Source organism: Callospermophilus lateralis, chromosome 12 (genome assembly GCF_048772815.1).
Source record: "Callospermophilus lateralis isolate mCalLat2 chromosome 12, mCalLat2.hap1, whole genome shotgun sequence".
NCBI lineage: Eukaryota > Metazoa > Chordata > Mammalia > Rodentia > Sciuridae > Callospermophilus > Callospermophilus lateralis.
Window position 1 is genome coordinate 35,140,059 of NC_135316.1, and position 19,172 is coordinate 35,159,230.

Below are 19,172 nucleotides of genomic sequence, written 5' to 3' on the forward strand. Positions count from 1 at the left end.
CCTGCCTCGCATGTGTGAGGCACTGGGTTTGATCCTCAGCACCAATAAAAATAAATAAAAGATTTGTGTTCATCTAAAACTGGAGAAGTACTTTGAAAAAACATACAAGCAACAATAAACATTGATAAGAATGTGGGGGAAAAGTTACACTCATATCATTAAATCATTTGAAGACTAAGTGCTATCAGTATATTATGGTCACACGAATTCAGGACAAATGGAAAGTCCTGAATCTTCTTAAGTCTTTCCACCAAGAGTCAATGTTTATGTAACTATAGACTTATGAACATAAGCATCCTGCTTTAATGCTTCTGTGAGCCTGTATTGGTTCTTTCCCTTTTCCAACAATCAGTACATAAACATTCTTGATCTTCAGCCAAAGCCTTTGCTTCTAATGTATGCGTCCTCCTCTCTTCATTCTTCATTTTCTTCTACCTGTCACCAGAGATTACACTTATGGCTCTGTTATCTTTCCCTGGATACATATAAATATATTCAACTCTGTATTTTCTGGCAAAAAGCATGAAGGCATTTATTGGTCTTTTGCACTTATTAGGAGAAGTGGCACTCACTGTCCCTGAGCTGTGGTTTTTGACATCTTTAGCATACAAATAATCAGAAGAGAGCTGTGATGATCCAGGGGAGCCATAGTTTTTACTGAATCCAAATCATGCAAAGTCTCCACAATGTCCTCCACAAGACAAAGATGCATGATGCTGATGAGCCATACTACTTAACACATTAACTGCAGAAGAATCCATAGGTGTAAAGTCATATATTTTAAATGTATCAAAAACAATTGACTCATCAAAATCAATGGCATCTGCATGTCCAGGAGGCAGACATACATCGACAGTATGAATTTCACGACATGGAATTCCATGCTGTACCACAGTCAAGGTTGGATAAAATTATAACCAACCTTTATTTTTAACATAGAAAGGGTGGCCCAGCTTACACTTAAGCCATCTTCTACTGTGCCAGGATCAAAAGTCAACTTCAGTACAGACTCATCAAATGATACACACTTTCTTCATGGGACAACAACTTTAGCCTATCAGAACCATAACCCTTGTGAGTGGCATTTGGAGTTCCTTCTCATGATCACAGCCTTAAAGCTTTAGCAAAATCTTCAACATCTTGCCATTCCTTATTGCTTCCCTTATGAAAGCTCAGTTGTGTGCTTTTCAAAAAACAATGCCAAACACCTGAAGGCCAGGAATTTCACCATTCCAGATCATTGTCACCTGACAGGGAGAACATGCTGAAAATGTTGGGTTGTGACTTTCTATATGTCCTTTCATGTCTTACTGGTATTTTCTCCCACCAGTGGTGGTTAGAGAAGTCTGGCTCACTTTTTGAAGAAGAGAACACTGATAGAGAGTGTGCAGAGGAATGTGAACTCTTGCTTACAGCTATGATATGTCCAGCAGATGATCTGTTATAAAATGAGCACTGTATAAGTGGGCTTTGTAGATTCATGGCAATATTTGCTAATTCTAATATGGCATGCAACTCCTCTTGATTGGTTTTTGATATTTCAGTTGCCCTGCAGTGGGCATGGGCCAGGTTACAGTTTATGGATTATGAATTATGCTGTCACTTTCTGAACAGTGGAGACTTATGCCCTTTCTGAGAAACAGAAACTGTCTCATAACATGTCAGGGATTGTTCAAATGGCTGTCCTCAGGCTTGCCTTCTTGTTGACCTTTACTGTCCCTTCCCTACCTCCACTGTTTATGCTTTTCTATTTCAATACCACGGAGATGGTTGCTTACTCTGGGCAATTGAATGTTCATTATAATTGGTTATACACATCTAGTATGGTAGAGGTTCCTGAACTGGAATCCTACTTAGAAACTTAGTAATCTGTTGAGAGTGAGGAAACCAGAAATGTGGAATGAGACATCTGTGCATGTTTGTCTGTGTCTCCCATTCAGAGCCTTCCCAAAATTTGTTCTAAATATCCATGTTTGTCTTAATTATAATTTCTCACTCTGCTTCTGCATCTGCTGCCTTAGTTCCACTGTTCTTATTTCCATAATACACACACACACACACACACACACACACACACACACACATATACACACATATCTTTTTTCTATTCTTTATGAGTTATTTTACTTTACCATAGGCTCTTTATACATCATCACCAATGTAGTGAGGCCGTGGACTTCTAATAATTGAAATTTCTTTAAAATAAAAGTACAAAATAATTTTCATAATAAATCTATAGAAATTTTGTAAAATATACAACATTATAATGAATAAATTAAAAACTTTAATACTGCCATTAAATAGAACTTCATTCTATTAATTCCCCCCACTGTTTACCTTAGTATATATATATAGAGGAAATTTAGTATTGTAATCACAATTAAAACTGTGATCTTATTGTTCATGCTTTCTTTGTAACTCTTTTTTAAGCCTGGAAATATAATTTGAACATAGTCTGTTTTCTTTAAATCATTTTTGAGAACCTGTTTTTTAGAATTTTTTTAGATGTTGATGAACCTTATTTTATTCATTTATTTATATGTGGTGCTGAGAATCACACTCAGTGCCTCACACATGGGAGGCAAGAACTTTACAACTGTGCCACAACCCCAGCCAAAGAGCCTAACTATTAATGAGAATCTGTACTATGAGTATACCACAGTTTACTCTTTCTTTTTCTTTCTTTATATATTAATTTTTTTTTGGTTCTTACAATCAATGATGGGAAGACATCCTTCTAAATAAATTATATATGTTTGTTTTTTCTCTATGGTTCCTTTAAATAGAATTATTGGATCACAGAGTATGGAAAAACTTAAAGCATATGATAAATATTTTCCTGTGCCCTCCAGAAGCTTTTTTCCCTAACAACAATATTAGAAAATTAGAACATGAAAATGAAGGGTGAAAAAGGAAATCTCTCTAAATATAGGCATAGGTTTTCATGAACATTGTATTATTAAGGACTCTGTTTCACACACATTTTATCCACAGCTCCAGGTGTACAGGATACCCAATAAATCACAGTGCTTTTGGTGGAGTACCGCTACTGGGGATTGAACTCAGGGGCACTTGACCACTGAGCCACATCCCAAGCCCTATTTTGTATTTTATTTAAAGACATACTGAATTGCTTAGCACCTTGTTTATGCTGAGGCTGTCTTTCAACTTGCAATCCTCTTGCTTCTGTAGACTCCCAAGCCTCTGGCATAAGCCACCATACCTGGCTCTTTATTTTTTAAACACTAAGAATGTTCTTGTTAACTCTACTTACATTGTGTTACTAAAGGCCTTTGAAGGTAAGTAACTCTGAAACCACTCTTGTGGACAGAGTAGTCAGTAGAAAAATAGGTAACAATAAAGCAACGCTGCCTTAATTTTAAAATGTGCTATTTTAGAACTTGAATAAGTGCCACTAAAGTGGTCATTATTGGGGACCTAAAAATTAAATATTTTGTTGAAGTGAGAGATGATAATTTTCTATTTGTACTTTAGAATTTTTCAAGGAAGGGGGCTGCCAGGAATTGAACCCAGGGACACTTAAACATGAAGTCACATTCCCAATCCTTTTTCATTTTGAGGCAGGACTTGCTAGATTGTTTATGACCTTAATAAGCTGGCTTTGAACTCATGCCTCAGACTCTTAGTCACTTGTACAAAAGGTGTGTGCTCCTGTGTCTGGCATCTTAAGATTTTTTTTTTTTTTGAGTAATGACAACATGTTCAATGGGACTACATTTGGGTTTTGTAAGAATAAGTTTTTGTCACCTTAGAATATTTTTGAAGAATTGTTTTGTTTTAGTAAGAAAGAACACCTAAAGATATGCCCCCTTTTAAAAACAAATGGATACACTCAAATGAGACTTGAGGGTAATATAAATTTAAGGCAGATCTCTAGTATTTTGAAATTTCACAAGAACCTTAAGAATTCCCTTTTGTTTCTTATATGGGATCAAGTGATTCATCAATCAGTACTTCAGAGTACTGGTCTTGTTCATTTTAATATTTCAGTTAGTATTAAAGTCACTGAAAAGTAAACTATACGCCAAAGTGTGTATTGGATTGCATTTTGGAGTTCTCAATAAGTTTTAAAAAATAATAGAGGTGCTTGGAATTATAGATGACTATAATTAGAGTCATTTTTATATTAGCATAAATTAGAGGGAAATGTGAGAACAACAAATCATTTATATTTGATTTTGAAATTTACCTCATATTTTATTTTGAATATCAGTAGATCTCACATTCTTGGAATTTGTAACACTATTCACAAAGAGATTTAAATTGAAATAAGCCTGATATAAAGATGTGATTGCAGAGGAGAAAAGTTTAATTTCTTTTTCAGTCTCAAAGCTAGTAACATCAGTACTTGGACTAAACTGGGCAATTGGTGGTCTTGGTCTTTTAATTTTTAGGTTACTATCTCATAATGTTATAGAAAGTGAGTTATTTTTGTGTAAAAAAGTGTATCCAGGTGGTTATTTTATTATGTAGGCCAGATCTGCAGTGTCTTACTCAAATCATTGACTTTCATGGGTGTGATGAATCAGCATACTGCTGCCTTCGAGGAGCTAATGGAAACCTGTGTCCTCCTATTTTTTACAGTGTTCCATTAGCACACTTTTGAGCTAAATGGAAAAATGACTGGAAAATTAAAACTCAAAGTACTATCTTTAGGTAAATACTGGTAATCCAAATGTGCCTTTTGAAGATGTACCTAAAAGAAAAGATATGTAAGTTGTTGTGATGTGATTCTGACTTTCATAAACACTTTTTTCAATATTTTAAGAATTGCTATATTAATCTTATAATGGAGAAATTAGTAAATTGCTACGTTTTTATATCTTAAAGTCAAAACAATGTGAATATATTTTTAAATGTCTGACCATGCTACAAAAGTAAAGTTTTGAGATATTAAAGATTACAAGTTAGGGTACATTGGCCATGTTTTGTGAAATTTCATGAACTTAGTTCTTATTTAAATATTGTGTTTTCTTCAATGAATATATTTATATTATCAAACTTTGTAGACTAAAGATAATACAATTCATTGTCTTCAGTAAAAAATCATAATATTAAAAGTCTACCACACAATGAATGAATATCCACTACAAGATGATACTATGCTTTTTTCATAAGGCATAAGAAAGAGAGTGCTGGAAGGAACAAAAGATGTTAGACTTATAGATGTTTGGAGGTTTCCAATAATTTTATATTTATATAAAAGCAAATCTTACTGATGGGTAGTTCCTGCCTCATGCTGAATTTTACAAATAAGAATAGCAAGATTCCATTTCAGAGTAGACAGTGTGGAGCCCTCTTCAGAAGCATTTTTTAAATTAGAGTGAAAGAGCTCCGCAGGTATTCCTGGCAGTGAAGAATGACTACTAAATGCTTAAAGAAAATAATAAAATAGATCTATAAGCTTTCACCACCACCACTACTTCACTGTAATAGCAACAATTGGTATCCTGCATTGGATGCTTTGTTTCCTGGATTTTTGCATTCATAAATGGAAAAAGCATAATAATGTAACCTTCATAGGATGATTTGCCATTCCATTGATAAGGCTTGTCAATCATAGAAAGATTATCTTTGATTATTCCCTGTAATCCAGAAATATATACACATATACACTAAAATATCCTCATTAGAAATATTCCTTTTTAAAATCTGTATAAACCTGATCAATCAATACATGGTAAAGCAAAATGGCAGAAAACCTTAAAGAAAGACAATTTTGAAGCCATAACTTAATTTTCCTGACTTCCTCACCTGTAAAATGGACAGAAAAAAAATACCAGAAAATAAAACCATTGTCAGGGTTACATAAAATCAAGTACCTGAGACATAGTCTCTTGGAAAGCATTGGTTGTTTTATGATTCTTTCTTAATGTTATTGCCATTATTAGCAGAAGCTGCATCTTACTGGAAAGTAACTAATGCAAAAGTAAACCAAGGGTTTAATCTGCCTATGATCTAGAAGATGGTGGCACTGCTTATATGACGTTGGGAAAGTGGCATCCTTTCTCAGGTTAATTTTTTGATGTGGGGATAACAGTTACACTTATTTAGAGCTCTTTTGGTGAGGATTAAAGGAGATTTTAGGTTGAGTTCTTATTATTATTTGTGGTTCATAATTTAATGCTCAAATAATGTTTATCTTTAACATTATGATTTATTTTATTATTCAGCCTAAAAGATGGATATTGTTGGAAATAAAATTCTAAATGTCTTACCCAAAAACAAAGAAGAAATTAAAGATTGTATATTCACTTGAAATATATTGAAAGAATCAAATGCAGTAAAATATGAAAAAATATACAAATATATACAAATATACAAATATATTGAAAACATTGATAGGTTAAAAGGCAGGCTTAACAAAAGATTCTCTTACTTATTTTAAAATATTGTGTCATACTAAAGTCTGGGCAGTGTTGAAAATGCTTAAGAAATTATCAATATTAATATTAATAAATACAATTCCAGTAATTCTACAAGGTGATTACTATTTTATCATAATTTTATAGATACAGAACTTGAGATCAGAGAAGGTAAGTCCTGTACCCAAAGTCACACATGAGTAAAAAGTTTGAAACCAGACAGACTCTCAAGTGTCTCAATTTACCTTCTTTATTATTCAAAGAAGAGAGTATCTCAACATGTATTATAAGAAGAAACAAAGAAAAAACAATGCTAGACTACAACTTTAGGATCAAGGAATACTAAATTATTGTATCAGGTGTTTGGTTTTTTTTTTTTTTTTTGAGGATACTTAAACTACAGTTGAGGGTAGGTTAGGCAACTCAGCAAACAGGGCATACATAATTCCAGTATGGGGCTAACAAAAGTTTGTTATACTACTAATAAAACATGAACTAAACCTAGGGAATTAATTGGAGATTACTGATGAAGATTTTAAAAATAATAAGCAACAATACTATATGTATTTGCCTCAAGATTGCAAGAAGATCAAATGAAATTGGCAGACACTCAATGATTGTTACTAAACAAATTATTCTGGAGAAAAAGCAATCACAGGAATGATAATGAATAAGAGGTTTGCAATTACTGATAGTAAGAATTTTTGCAAATTTCTTGGCTCTCACCAGCTCCAATGCATCAACATTGAATTATGAATATATTTCAATTTGTCTTTTCCATCTCTTACCCTTATCACAATTTAATCGAGACTATTTATAGAAATAAGAAATAACAGCAATTCATAATGTAACTATTTTTTCTCTAAACTTTTTTGCTAAAATATCTACAGATTCATGTAGCTGTTGATTAAGGATGTATTATTAGTTTCAACATCATAGTTCCATTGGGTATAATGATTCATTCACTAAGATGTTAGGATTTTTACCACTGAGATGAACCTTCATTACTTTCTACAAGTTGAACTCCAATATTAACAGTCAAGTACAACTAGTATAAATATGCTTTTGTGAAAAGGGCATTTCTCTAATAAAAATTCAGTGGACAGATTTGAGTTTAATTATAAACGTGGAAGTCAATTTTGGCAACATCAGTGATATAGGCTTAAAATTTTTCTGATAATTTGATCCAGAGTTCCAAGCCTTCATAAATTTTAAGGACAAATGTGAACATTTTATTTAAGGATGTTTATTACATCAAAAATGGAAATTAATTTAGTATCCAATAACAAAATACAGTTGAGTAATTTATATTATACTCACCAAATATAATATCCTCATTAGCAGAATGTTTAAGGAAAATAACATGGAAATCAGTTCATGCTGTAACACAACTATCAAATAAAAACTTCTTAGAAAAAAGACAAATTCTATTTTATTTTAAGAGAGAGAGAGAGAGAGAGAGAGAGAGAGAGAATTTTTTAATATTTATTTTTTAGTTTTTGGTAGACACCACATTTTTATTTTTATGTGGTCTTGAGGATCGAACCCAGGGCCCCGCACATGACAGGTGACACACTACTGCTTGAGCCACATCCCCAGCCCACAAATTCTATTTTAAATCATGGTCATTCTTAGCAGTGGAACAATTGGTAATACTAATTTTGCAGATTTACTCCAGTCAACTTTTGTAATCCAAGAAAAAAATTTCTTCTTTTAAATGTTAAAAATTTGTTTCAAATCCTAGGAGTCCCCCCCCCAACCAAAAATTGTAGAATTTCTAGATCCAAATTCCAATAACCAGAGTCTGGACTGAACAGGGAAGGTGTTGGGGATCCCCCTTTTGCCCCTAATACTTTTCCTCAGACATTTTTTTTTCTGCTGTGAAATATAGTACATGATATTCTCCAACCAAACATATGTGATTTATTCCAGCACTCACTTAACCTCCAGAGACCTGCATATTTTCTTACATATGAGCTGAGATGGATACAATACATTTAAAAAAAAACTTAAAAAAATATTCTTGGCTTTCTTCCTTAAACTTTTACCCTAAAATAACAACATTGCCCAATGTATTGAGAGAAATGAACTGTATTTGTATTTTACCTTATGGTAGTAGCCACAGGATATACATGGCTATCACATATTTAAAGTGTGGCTAAAATCAGTATGGAGATTCCTCAAAAGACTAGAATGGAACCACCATATGAACCTTAGAATTTGTATGAAAGAACTAAAACCAGCATATAATAAAGATACATGCTTACCAATGCTTATACAGTAAAATTCACAATAGCCAAGTCATAGAATCAACCTAGTTATCTTTCAACAGTTGAATGAATAAAGAAAATGGGGCATAAATACACAATGGAGTCCTACTCAGGCATAAAAGAGAATGAAATTCTCTCATTTCCAAGAAAATGAATGAAACTGGAGAAGACCATACAAAGTTAAATAATCCAGACTAAGAAAATCAAGGGTCAAATATTTTCTCTCATATGCAGAAGCTTGGGAGAAAAAAAATAAGCAGGAAAAAATATCTCACAAAAATAAGGAGACCAATAGAGCAGAGGTAGGGAATTGAAAGAAGGGAGGAGGAGAGGATACGGGAAGTACTGGGAAGTGAAAAAAACAATTTATGCTATGTGCATGGACAAATATATCACAATACATCTCACTTCCATATATAATTACAATGCATCCATTTAAAAAAATAGAAGGGAGGGCAGTAATGTAGAGTAGGAATATCAGGTGAGGTATGGGGAGAGGGGAAAGGGAAAGTACTGGGGAATAAAATTGATCATGTTATATAGATATACGAATATGCCACAATGAATCTCACTATTATGTATAGTTATAATGCACCAGAGAAAGAAGGTCATCTCAAGATGCAGGCCCTTAAACCTGGACCAGAACCATGAACCAAAGTAAATAAAAATATTTTTTATATATATATGGTGAGAATGAGTAATGAAAATTTAATTAAATTACATTTAAAAAGGCATATGTGGCTAATGGTTAATGATTTGGATAGTGTTTGGGAACAGTTAGATGGATATTTCCTCTTCTGGCCCCTTGACCAGGGTCACCATTGGTGCTCCAGCTTTTTCAAGTTAAAGTCATTACAAAAAACTCATCCACACATTTGATTCATTCACTCATTATCTGCTATAAGAATTTCACTAAGCCAGTCTTTAGATAGAGACTCAGTTGTTGACAAGACAGCCATGTTCTTATCTCAGAGTACATGTAGTTTAGCAGAAACAAAGATGTTTTGCTTGCCCTATATTGTATGGCATGTGCTTTGTTTCACAAAAGACTATTCAGAGAGAAAATAATGGATTCTAATTCATCCAGTCATTTGTGCTATGGTGAAACTGTGTTAACAAATATATTCAGTGTCTCAAACTACATGCTTCAAATCCTTCCAGGATCCTTACTTTAGACTGAAAAGTAGTATTCTATTGTGTTTCTATTTACCACTAAGTAAGGACAGGCTTATTCTTTAGGACAGGCTTATTCTTTAGAGTATAAACCCTAATTAATCTGAGAAAATGGTAACTAGATATACTGCATGAATAAAGTTTCTTCTTTCTGCATTTGGGAATTAAAATATTTTCTTTACTAGCTACATTTCACAGAAGACATCCAATACCTTTTAAAATTCAATTTTCATTGACCATCTACAATATCTAATTAATTCAATTAGATATTGTAAGCAAAGATCCAAAAGACTTAATCTGAGCCTTCTACAGATCTGCAAATTCTTCAGCATCCAAAAGGAAGTTCCCACATAACTTTACTTTCTTAGAAAACAACATTCCACCAGTCTTCTTAAAGCACTTGATAGGTAATGAAAGAGATTCTTGTCTTATGTCCAAGCCTGTGAAAAAAATCATCACAACCAAGGAAATAAATGTATCTGTTACTCTTCAAAGTTTTTTTTTTTTTGCCTCTTTGTAATTCCTCCCTGCCTCCTCCTAAAGCAACCACTCCTCTGCTTTCTGTCACTGTACATTAGTTTATATCTTCTTGAAATTTTTTTAAAAAAATGAATGGTGTTCTCTTAAAAAAAAGAGATCTTAATTTGTGGATAGAGCCATCATAGTTCATCTTTCCATCTAAAACAAATATAAAGAACAGACTTTCTGTGAATCCAAAGCTACACTCAGCTTGATGATGCATCATTGTAAAGAGATGAAAATGTAACTGCAAACTCATGTAGCTCACGTGTAGCACACGTTAATATATTTAACTAATGGAAAACTCTAACAAAACCTATTGTCTTTGTTAATAGAGGACTCCAGGTGTGTGATCTTCAAGGGTCCTTGAAATACTACCCATGTGGCTCAGAACTCTGTATGCCATTTGCACAAAGGACATGGTGGTGGCAGATAGTCTGGGTTTGAGTCCTGGACTTCTTAGTTAACAGTTTGAGAATGTGAGCAAGTTTTTAAGCCCTTACAAGCTTTGTTTTCTTCATATGTAAAATGGAGGCAAAATCTGCCTTATGTGGATTAAATACAATATTTGACAAGGCCAGGCACTATGCCTGCTGTAATAGGTATTCAATAAATTCTATGTTGATTAAAAGCTAGTTATTGAGGAGGATAATTGTAATTAAAGTCTAGAAAAAGGCTTTGTACTGTATCATTAGTAGGTTGTCTTCCCTAATAAGGGAAATCTAGTAAATGCCCACACCATATAAAAGACTGCATACGGCTTTCTCAATGATGAAAAGAGCACCAAAGAGAGACTCCTTCTCTGTACAACCTGCAAAAATATTAAATAATCCCAACCAAATTGGACTTTTCTAAGCCTTTAGTAAGGTCTCTAACTATTCATCTTCCACCTGGATAAATGATGACTTCTAATCAATTCATACTGAGCCTGAGGTACTTGGGGAGAAATAATGGAATGGCATCACCATCTCCATTTTCCTGATTAACCTAGAGGGGATTGAGGAATAAACTGAAAATGCCAAAGTTCAAGGACCCTTCACTATCTCACATAAGACAGGTTATGGAGAGAAACTGAAAAGGTGCTGGGGTCCCCAGTCCCTCCCAGTGTTTCCCAGAAGTGAGACTCACATGAGATATTAGCCTGCATGCAGCTCTCTGGGAGTGTGTGTCACACTGATATTCTCTCTATCCCTGAGCATCATCCATCCCTGACATTAGCATCTATAAGTGAAGACATTCATCTAAATCATGTTTTCCTTGTCGTCATATTTGCTCAGTAACTAAGAAATCATATTACGTCATCATTGTGGGATCTTCACATTAAGGGTGTTAGCACTAGTTGTCACTTCTTCCTTAGTGAGTTTCAGACATGGCCAACATCTTTAAAAAACAGCTCATCATGTACTTTGGTAGAACCACACAAAACTCCCAAACCAACCTGGCACTGTTGTTGCTATTTTCAAATTTGAAATCCAGTGTGTCCCAAAAATCAGGGTACAGGGAAAAGGCCCTAACACCTCTGAGATAAAGTTTATATAATTTCATCCTACATTCAAATTAACCAGCACTTTGTATGCATTTTATGAAAAAAATAATAATTCCTAAACATAAAGATCTGAATCAAATTGAATTACATCTTCATCATTTGAAGAGTTCCAGAAAAAGTTCTTTGGTAAATGAGACACAACATTTAACCATTACTTCCTCTCTCATTCACTTTATTAACTAAGTAACAGCCAATAATTGGAGCTATTAGAAGATCACCAAGTCTGATCTTCTTACCTGCTCTTGGACATAAGTAAGCACAGCAGGACATAAGTAAGCACATGTGTTTCAAGGCAATTACAGGCATAACTTCAGTATTTATAGGATATAGCATTATAAGAGATTCATCTTTTTGGTACTTTCAAAGTAATATTTAACTCCTGGAACAGGGTTTTTTTTTTCTGGGAGAATAAACATTTCTTTTTCACTCTTACCTCATTTATATATAAAAACTTTCTATTTCTCACTCTGTATTGCAAGTAACATTTTGATCATATTTGACTCATATCTGCCAAATTTCTATTCATTTTCTAAACTTTACTGCCAGAAAGGATTAGTGTTGTGTTTTCTATACTACAGAAAGTCTATATAGTCTACTGTGTTGATGAGAGCTTGCATAGGGAAGAAGAGAATCAGAAAACCCACAGATGTTTCTACAGAAATGTAACATTTATACGCTCTAAATTAATTGGGCAAAAATATGGATTTATTAAAACTCTATATTTGACCTCACTTTGCCCTTGATCTCTTCTTCTGATCTAAAAAAAAAAAAGAGACCAAGCCAAGATAAGATACTAAAACTTCATGAAGAATAGTAATTTGTAATTTGTGGTTTCAAGTTGACTCTCTTAGGGTAAATAGTCATTTTGAAGTTCTTTTCTTTTTCTTCTTCTTTTTTTTAAACCTCTTCTATGCAGTTATTGTGGCATCTAGGAACATGCAATCGCATGAGTACACACAGAAGGGAGCATTGATCCACTTGGTCCTCGATTAGCTCTGCTAACTCTGAGAAATAATTGACAGGTCATGGCTTTTCCAGTGACCTTGTAGCATACATTTCCCCCGAGTGTCTGAATTATGGCATTCAAGGTCTGTGCCCTCAGAGAGAAAGCCAGCAACAACTCCCATGAAACTCAGCAAGTTCTTCATGCTAAAAAGGCTGTGGATTCTCATTCTTTCAGGAAGTGAGGATTCTCTGAGGCTTACTGCCTTTTCCTTAGAGCTTTGGAAGAGCAGTGGTTTCTACAGACAGACAAAAGAAACACTTGGCCATTTTGTCTAGTTTTATTTAGTTACTCTTACATTTCAGTTTACCACCTACTTCACTTCTTCCTTTACACAGTCTTGCTGGTGCATTGGGACCTTTTCTCTCCTTCATAGTGACTATAGACTTGATGACTCAAAGTTACATATGTTGACCTTTCTTCTGCTTGTACTGATCCAGCATGATGAATGCAGGTTGGACAAGCAGAAGAAAACAGAGCAGAAGGTTGCATGTTCCTAGATTTTTCCTCATTCAACCTGGAATCCTACCAGAGCCTCTTTCATAGGATTCACCCTCACTCTCAACTCTGACCCAGGGACCATGAGTAGCAATTGCATTCAAACAAATCACCTGTTTTCTTTCTTATTTTTTTTTTACATGTCTCATTTTCTCACTTCAGAGATTGAAGAGCTTTCTGTTTTACTTTTTCAATCTGAAAGTAAAGTACCTTCTATTATATCTTTTTTCAACTAATCTGATAGCAAAGCTCTATGCCTCAAATTCCAAGTTCCACATTAATACAAAAACAGCTTCAGCATTTAGAAATTCCTTTATTTCTTTTGCTTGTTATGGTTCAGATGAGAAATGCACCCCCCCCCCAATTTGTATCCATTGAAATCCTGGTCCTCAATTCAGCCTTGTTCAGAAATTAGGCTTTCATTCAATGATCAGATAATAAGGATTCTGACTACATCAGTGGATTAATCCACTGATGTCTAAATGTACCGCTGGGAGTTGGGACCTAGTTGAAGGAACTAAGTCACCAGGGCATGCAGCATGCCCTGAAAGGATTATCTTCTCCCCAATCAATAGATGGGCACATGATCTAAATAGAAACCTCCCAATAGAAGTATAAATAGCCAATAAATATATTTTTAAAATACCTTTAGCCATCAGGGAAATGCAAATTTCACTAAGGTTCCACTTAACTCCAGTCAGATTATGTATTATTGAAAGAAAATATCAAAGCCTAGTGAGGATGTGGAGAATGACAAACCTTTTTACACTGTTTGTGGTGATGGAAATAACACAAACCACTATGGAAATAGTATGGTGGTCTCTCAACAAACTAAAAATAGAGCTCCCAAATGATACAATCATGTTGTTACAGGGTACACACGTGAAGGATATGCTGTCAACTTATAAAGCTATGACTCCATTTCAATCTTTATTGTGGCACTATTTACCACAACCAAGGTATATAATTAGCATAGGTATCCATAAATAGGTTCATGGAAAAAAACTATGTTATTTTATCATTTAGTAAAAAACAAGAATGAAATCAAGATTTATGTAGAATTGCTTTGTTTATTCTGGGACTCCTATTTTGCCAAAATGAATTTTAAAATTGCTTTTTTTTCTATTTCTAGTTTTATATAGAGTATCATTGGTATTTTAGTGATGACTGTATTGCATCTGTACAGTGCTTTCAGTAGTATGGCCATCTTCAAAATATTTATAATAATCCTAGAACATGTGGATTTTTTTTTTTTTACTTTCTAGGGTCTTCAATTTCTTTCCTTGATGATGTGTACATTTTTTAATTGTATGAATGTTTTAATTTCTTGGTTATATTAATTCTTATGATTTATTTCTTGAGGTTATTAAGATTGGGTTAGTTTAATATCAATCACTATTGGAATATAGGAAATCTATTGATATATGTATGTTAGGCTTGTATCCTGCTAATTTGATGAATTCATTTACCAGCTGTATAAGTCATTTTTGCTAGCTCTAAGAAATTTTGGGATCTTGCACATAAAATATTATATTATCAAGCAAACAGAGGTCATTTGACTTCCTGTTTTCACATTTACATAACTTTAATTTCATTTTCTTGCCCAATTGCTCTAGATAGACTTTCAAGAACTATGTTGAATAAAAGTGATGAGAACATACATCTTTGTCCTGTTCCTGATTTTAGAGGAAATTATTTCAGTTTTGCTGCATTTGGTATGATGTTGGCTTTGGGTCCCTCAAATAAAACCTTTATAATGTTGAGGTAAGTGCTTTCTATCCCTAGTTTCCCTAGCATTATTAATGAGGATCCATGTTGGGTTTCATCACTGACCTTTTTTGCATCAATTGATATGATCCTATAATTCTTGCCTTTAATCATTCTGTGGTGAGCTAAATTAATTAATTTTCCTATATTGAACCAACCTTGCATTCCTTGGAGTATTATCATCTTGATGTGTTTTTTTTTGTTTTGTTTTGTTTTGTTTTTTTTTAGAATTTTTAATATTTATTTTTTAGTTATTGGTGGACACAACATCTTTGCTTGTATGTGGTGCTGAGGATCGAACCCGGGCCGCACACATGCCAGACGAGCGCACTGCCGCTTGAGCCACATCCCCAGCCCTTGATGTGTTTTTGAATGTGGTTGGCTAAAATTGTTTAAGGATTTTTGCATTTAAGTTCATGAGGTATATTGCTTTGAGTGGTTCCTGGGATAGAGTTTCTCCACATTGCCCACAGTCGTCATAAATTTTCAGATTCAAAAATCCTTCTGTTTCAGCCTCTCTGGTAGCTGGAATTAGGCAAATATCACTGAATGCATAAGCTTGTAATTGAGAGAGAGAAAAGTGAAATAATATGATCATTATTCAAAGTCAATACAGCTCAGAACACTATCTAGTTTTATATAGTGACAATTAGCTTGAACTAAGAAGATATTCTCTCTCTAAAACAAAGAGCTTTTTGTTCTTAAACAAGTTGTTTTTTTTTTTTTTTTTAGGCTGAAGTCTCTCTAAAATAGAAGGATTGTGTTGCTTTAGTTCTCCAGGTCATTATGAAAATTTAATGAGATAATACAAAACCATGCTAAGAGAAATAGCAAAGAAATGCGATAACTTCTTTACTGCTGAACTATATTGGACTCCCCTGTAAAATGCAAGTTGTGTATTTTCACAGGTTTCAACTTTCAGTGCATTAATTACCAGAAAGTGTTCTTGAGACTCAGCTGTGCTCTTGTTTTTACTTTAGATTTAAGGTCAAATCAGCTGCTTATTAATGTATAATTTAACTCTTTAGGAAATGTGTTCTCTTCTGATATTAGATAATGTAATTATCCCTTTTTGTGAAACTTATCACACCAAGGACAGAAAATTAGTAAATTCCAAAACTTGACATGAACTGCTGTTACCCCTTCTCTAACATATCAAAAGGAATGAACAGACCTTGTTAGAATGCTGGTTAATCTTCATGTTGCACTCCAAATGGTTTAGAAGACACAACTCTCTTTCTACATAAATACCAATGAGTCATGATAGTGTTTAGCTTGCTTGAATCTAATGAATCTGCATTAGATTCATAACCTTCTGCTACTGGATTCCTTGTGAGGCAGAATTTGAAAATATTCTGAAAACTGGAGGCAAGATGCAAAAAGCTTAGGGAATTTTCATCACTATGGAATTTTGATGGAGTACTGGCAGAGAAAATCATTAGTGTGAGTTCAAGAATGAATGAGGAGCCTGGGACATGGTTCAGGAGAAGAGACATCCCTGAGGATGACCTAAGAATGACTCTCCCCGTCCATAAAAAAGAAAATAGAAAAATTAATTTAGGCCAAAAAATTCTCCTTTCAAGGACATAATGGACGAGGATTCAATTCTCTTCTTCTTTCACTCTATTTTTCAATACTTACATAATGATCATAAAATCTGTTTTTCATATTTGAAGATTTTTTAAAAAATGAATTACATGTGGCACCAAAAAACTAAGGTATTAAGTAATCATTTCATAAAATATTAATTTAAACCACATGTTTCTTAAATATTTCTTTCTGATTTATTATATGATCAAAGAAAGATGCCTTTGTCTAATATAAGATAATTATAATTTTGGACAAGTACTGGAAGAGAAAATCATTAGTGTGAGTTCAAGAATGTGGGTTAGTCTCAGTGTCTTCTATTCTGTACCATTTTTCTACCAGTTTGTTTTTGTGCCAATACTGTGCTGTTTTTGTTACTATTGCTCTGTAATAGTTTAAGCTCTTTATAGTTATGCTGTGGTATTAATACCCACTTTCCTTAATAACACTCCTTTAGTGAAGTAATTAAAATCAATAATCCATAAATGGAATGGACTCAAACTAAAAAGTTTCTTCTCAGCAAAAGAAACAATCTGTGAAGTGAACAAAGAACCTACATTGTGGGAACAATTCTTTAACCCTCACACATCAGATAGAGCACTAATCTCCAGGGTATATAAAGAACTCAAAAAGCTAAGCTCCAAAAAAAATTAAGAAAAATTTAAAAATAACCCAATCAAATAAATGAGCAAAGGACCTGAATAGACACTTCTCAGAAGATCATATACAATAATTCAACAAATATATGAAATCCTGTTCATCATCTCTAGCAAATAGAAAAATGCAAATCAAAAGTAAGATTTCAGACCTGCTCTTCAGTGGCCCTCCGCCCGGGCGCTCTCGCGTCCTTTGTCGGTAACCAGCCTTCAGCTACAGGACCTCAAGGCCGAACAGGAGCCGTGGGGCGACCGGGAGCCGGGACCCTTTGTGGCCGGCGATGGGCCCTCGCCGCGGACGCCGCAAGCCAGAGACCCCGAAGAGGCGCAGCGCGAGTCCACCTCGCGGGACCCCGCGGCGGGAAGCCTCCTTAGGTTCTTCCTCTCGTCAACATAGTCGGAGGAGAATTGGCTGGATTAAGGAGATCAGAAATCTACAGAAGAGCACAGACCTCTTGATAAGGAAGTACCCCTTCAGCCGCCAGGCAAGAGAAATATGTACGACATTCACACGTGGTGTGGACTTCAGTTGGCAAGCCCAGGCCCTGTTGGCCCTTCAAGAGGCAGCAGAAGCATTTTTAGTTCACCTCTTTCAGGATGCCTACCTCCTCTCCTTACATGCTGGCCGAGTCACTCTTTTCCCCAAGGATGTGCAGCTGGCCAGGAGGATCCGCGGCATCGAGGAAGGACTTGGCTGAACTCTTGCAGCACTGTCTCTGGATGTTACCTGGGACTCTCTGGAGCTACAACTAGACCCAGTGGTGTCTGAGGTGCTACCTGGATTTTGTTGTCTCTGAGCGGTGTGTGACTGTTGCCCTTTAAACTTTCTTTATGAAGGAGAAGATGTAGCAGAGGTGTTATAGGAGACAATCAACACAGTTCCAAAGGCCTGAAAAGACTTAGTTGGTGTGTTACTCATATGACTCCTAAAGGATTTTGAAGACATCAGATCTGTCATGTTATAGGAAAAGGATATTTACTTTGTTTTAGATCTTTCTGTACTTTATGCATTTTTTAACCATGTGTATATTTGTACTGTTATTGAAAATGAAAGGGAAGAATAAAAATAAATAAATAATTTTTTTTTTTAAATGTAAGGGAAAAATAAGAGAAGAGCACTTCCATTTGTTACCTTAAAGGACCCAACTCTCCTCATGTACAAATCTCTGCCTTCCAGATTAATATCATTAGTGACTGTCAACAAATGTGTTGCTTTTCAAAACTAAATTAGGAGTTGAAATAGAAATAATTTTTTTGTTGTTGTTTGGTTTTGGGACTAGGGATCAAATCTAGAACCTTATACATGCTAAGCATGCACTCTACTCTCAGCCTGAAATTTTTCTGATTCTTTATAGCAAATTTCTATCAAAATAATTCAGAAATTCTCTCATAGAATTTAGCATTTTATTCTTAGTTGTAAATATAGATATATCATATCCATCCAAGATTTTGTTTTATTCTAATTTTTTTAAAAATTTGGGGGTACTGGGGATTGAACTCAGGGACAATTAACCACTGAGTTACATTCCCAGCCCTTTTTATTTTTTAAAGTGTTTTTTTCAATGCTTTTATAGGTGTTTTTATAGCTTCTTTGTGGAGAAATAATAAAAATAATTCTTTAATGAAAAAATTAAAATGAAGTTATTGTTTTAGCACATGAAGATTATACCATATTTTTTGTATTTTAACATTAAGTTCCTCAGTTGCACACCATTTGCAAACACCCATAATTAAAATGAGAATCAAGGGTTGTGGTTTTGCCTCTGA

General features: G+C 34.3%; 1 protein-coding gene and 1 pseudogene across 3 annotated transcripts; one reads left to right on the forward strand and one right to left on the reverse strand.

The window, feature by feature from the left end:
• Nucleotides 1-302: 302 nt before the first annotated feature.
• Nucleotides 303-11,650, reverse strand: LOC143411844 (HMG box-containing protein 1 pseudogene; annotated as a pseudogene).
• Nucleotides 11,651-17,686: 6,036 nt separating this feature from the next.
• Nucleotides 17,687-18,158, forward strand: LOC143411731 (histone H3-like centromeric protein A). Of its 3 annotated transcripts, none has more exons than XM_076872599.1 (2): nt 17,687-17,969; nt 18,127-18,158. In XM_076872599.1, exons 1-2 carry the CDS (start codon nt 17,687-17,689, stop codon nt 18,156-18,158), a joined length of 315 nt encoding a protein of 104 aa, XP_076728714.1. The 3 variants fall into 3 exon arrangements, with proteins under 3 accessions (XP_076728714.1, XP_076728713.2, XP_076728712.2); XM_076872598.2 differs by lacking the exon at nt 18,127-18,158 and having other exon boundaries at nt 17,687-17,890; nt 17,969-18,103; XM_076872597.2 differs by lacking the exon at nt 18,127-18,158 and having other exon boundaries at nt 17,687-18,103.
• The last annotated feature ends 1,014 nt before the right edge of the window (nt 18,159-19,172 follow it).

Excerpts from the sequence above, each read along its gene's own strand:
- LOC143411731 (XM_076872597.2), top strand. The coding sequence starts at position 17,687 with ATGGGCCCTCGCCGCGGACGCCGCAAGCCAGAGACCCCGAAGAGGCGC.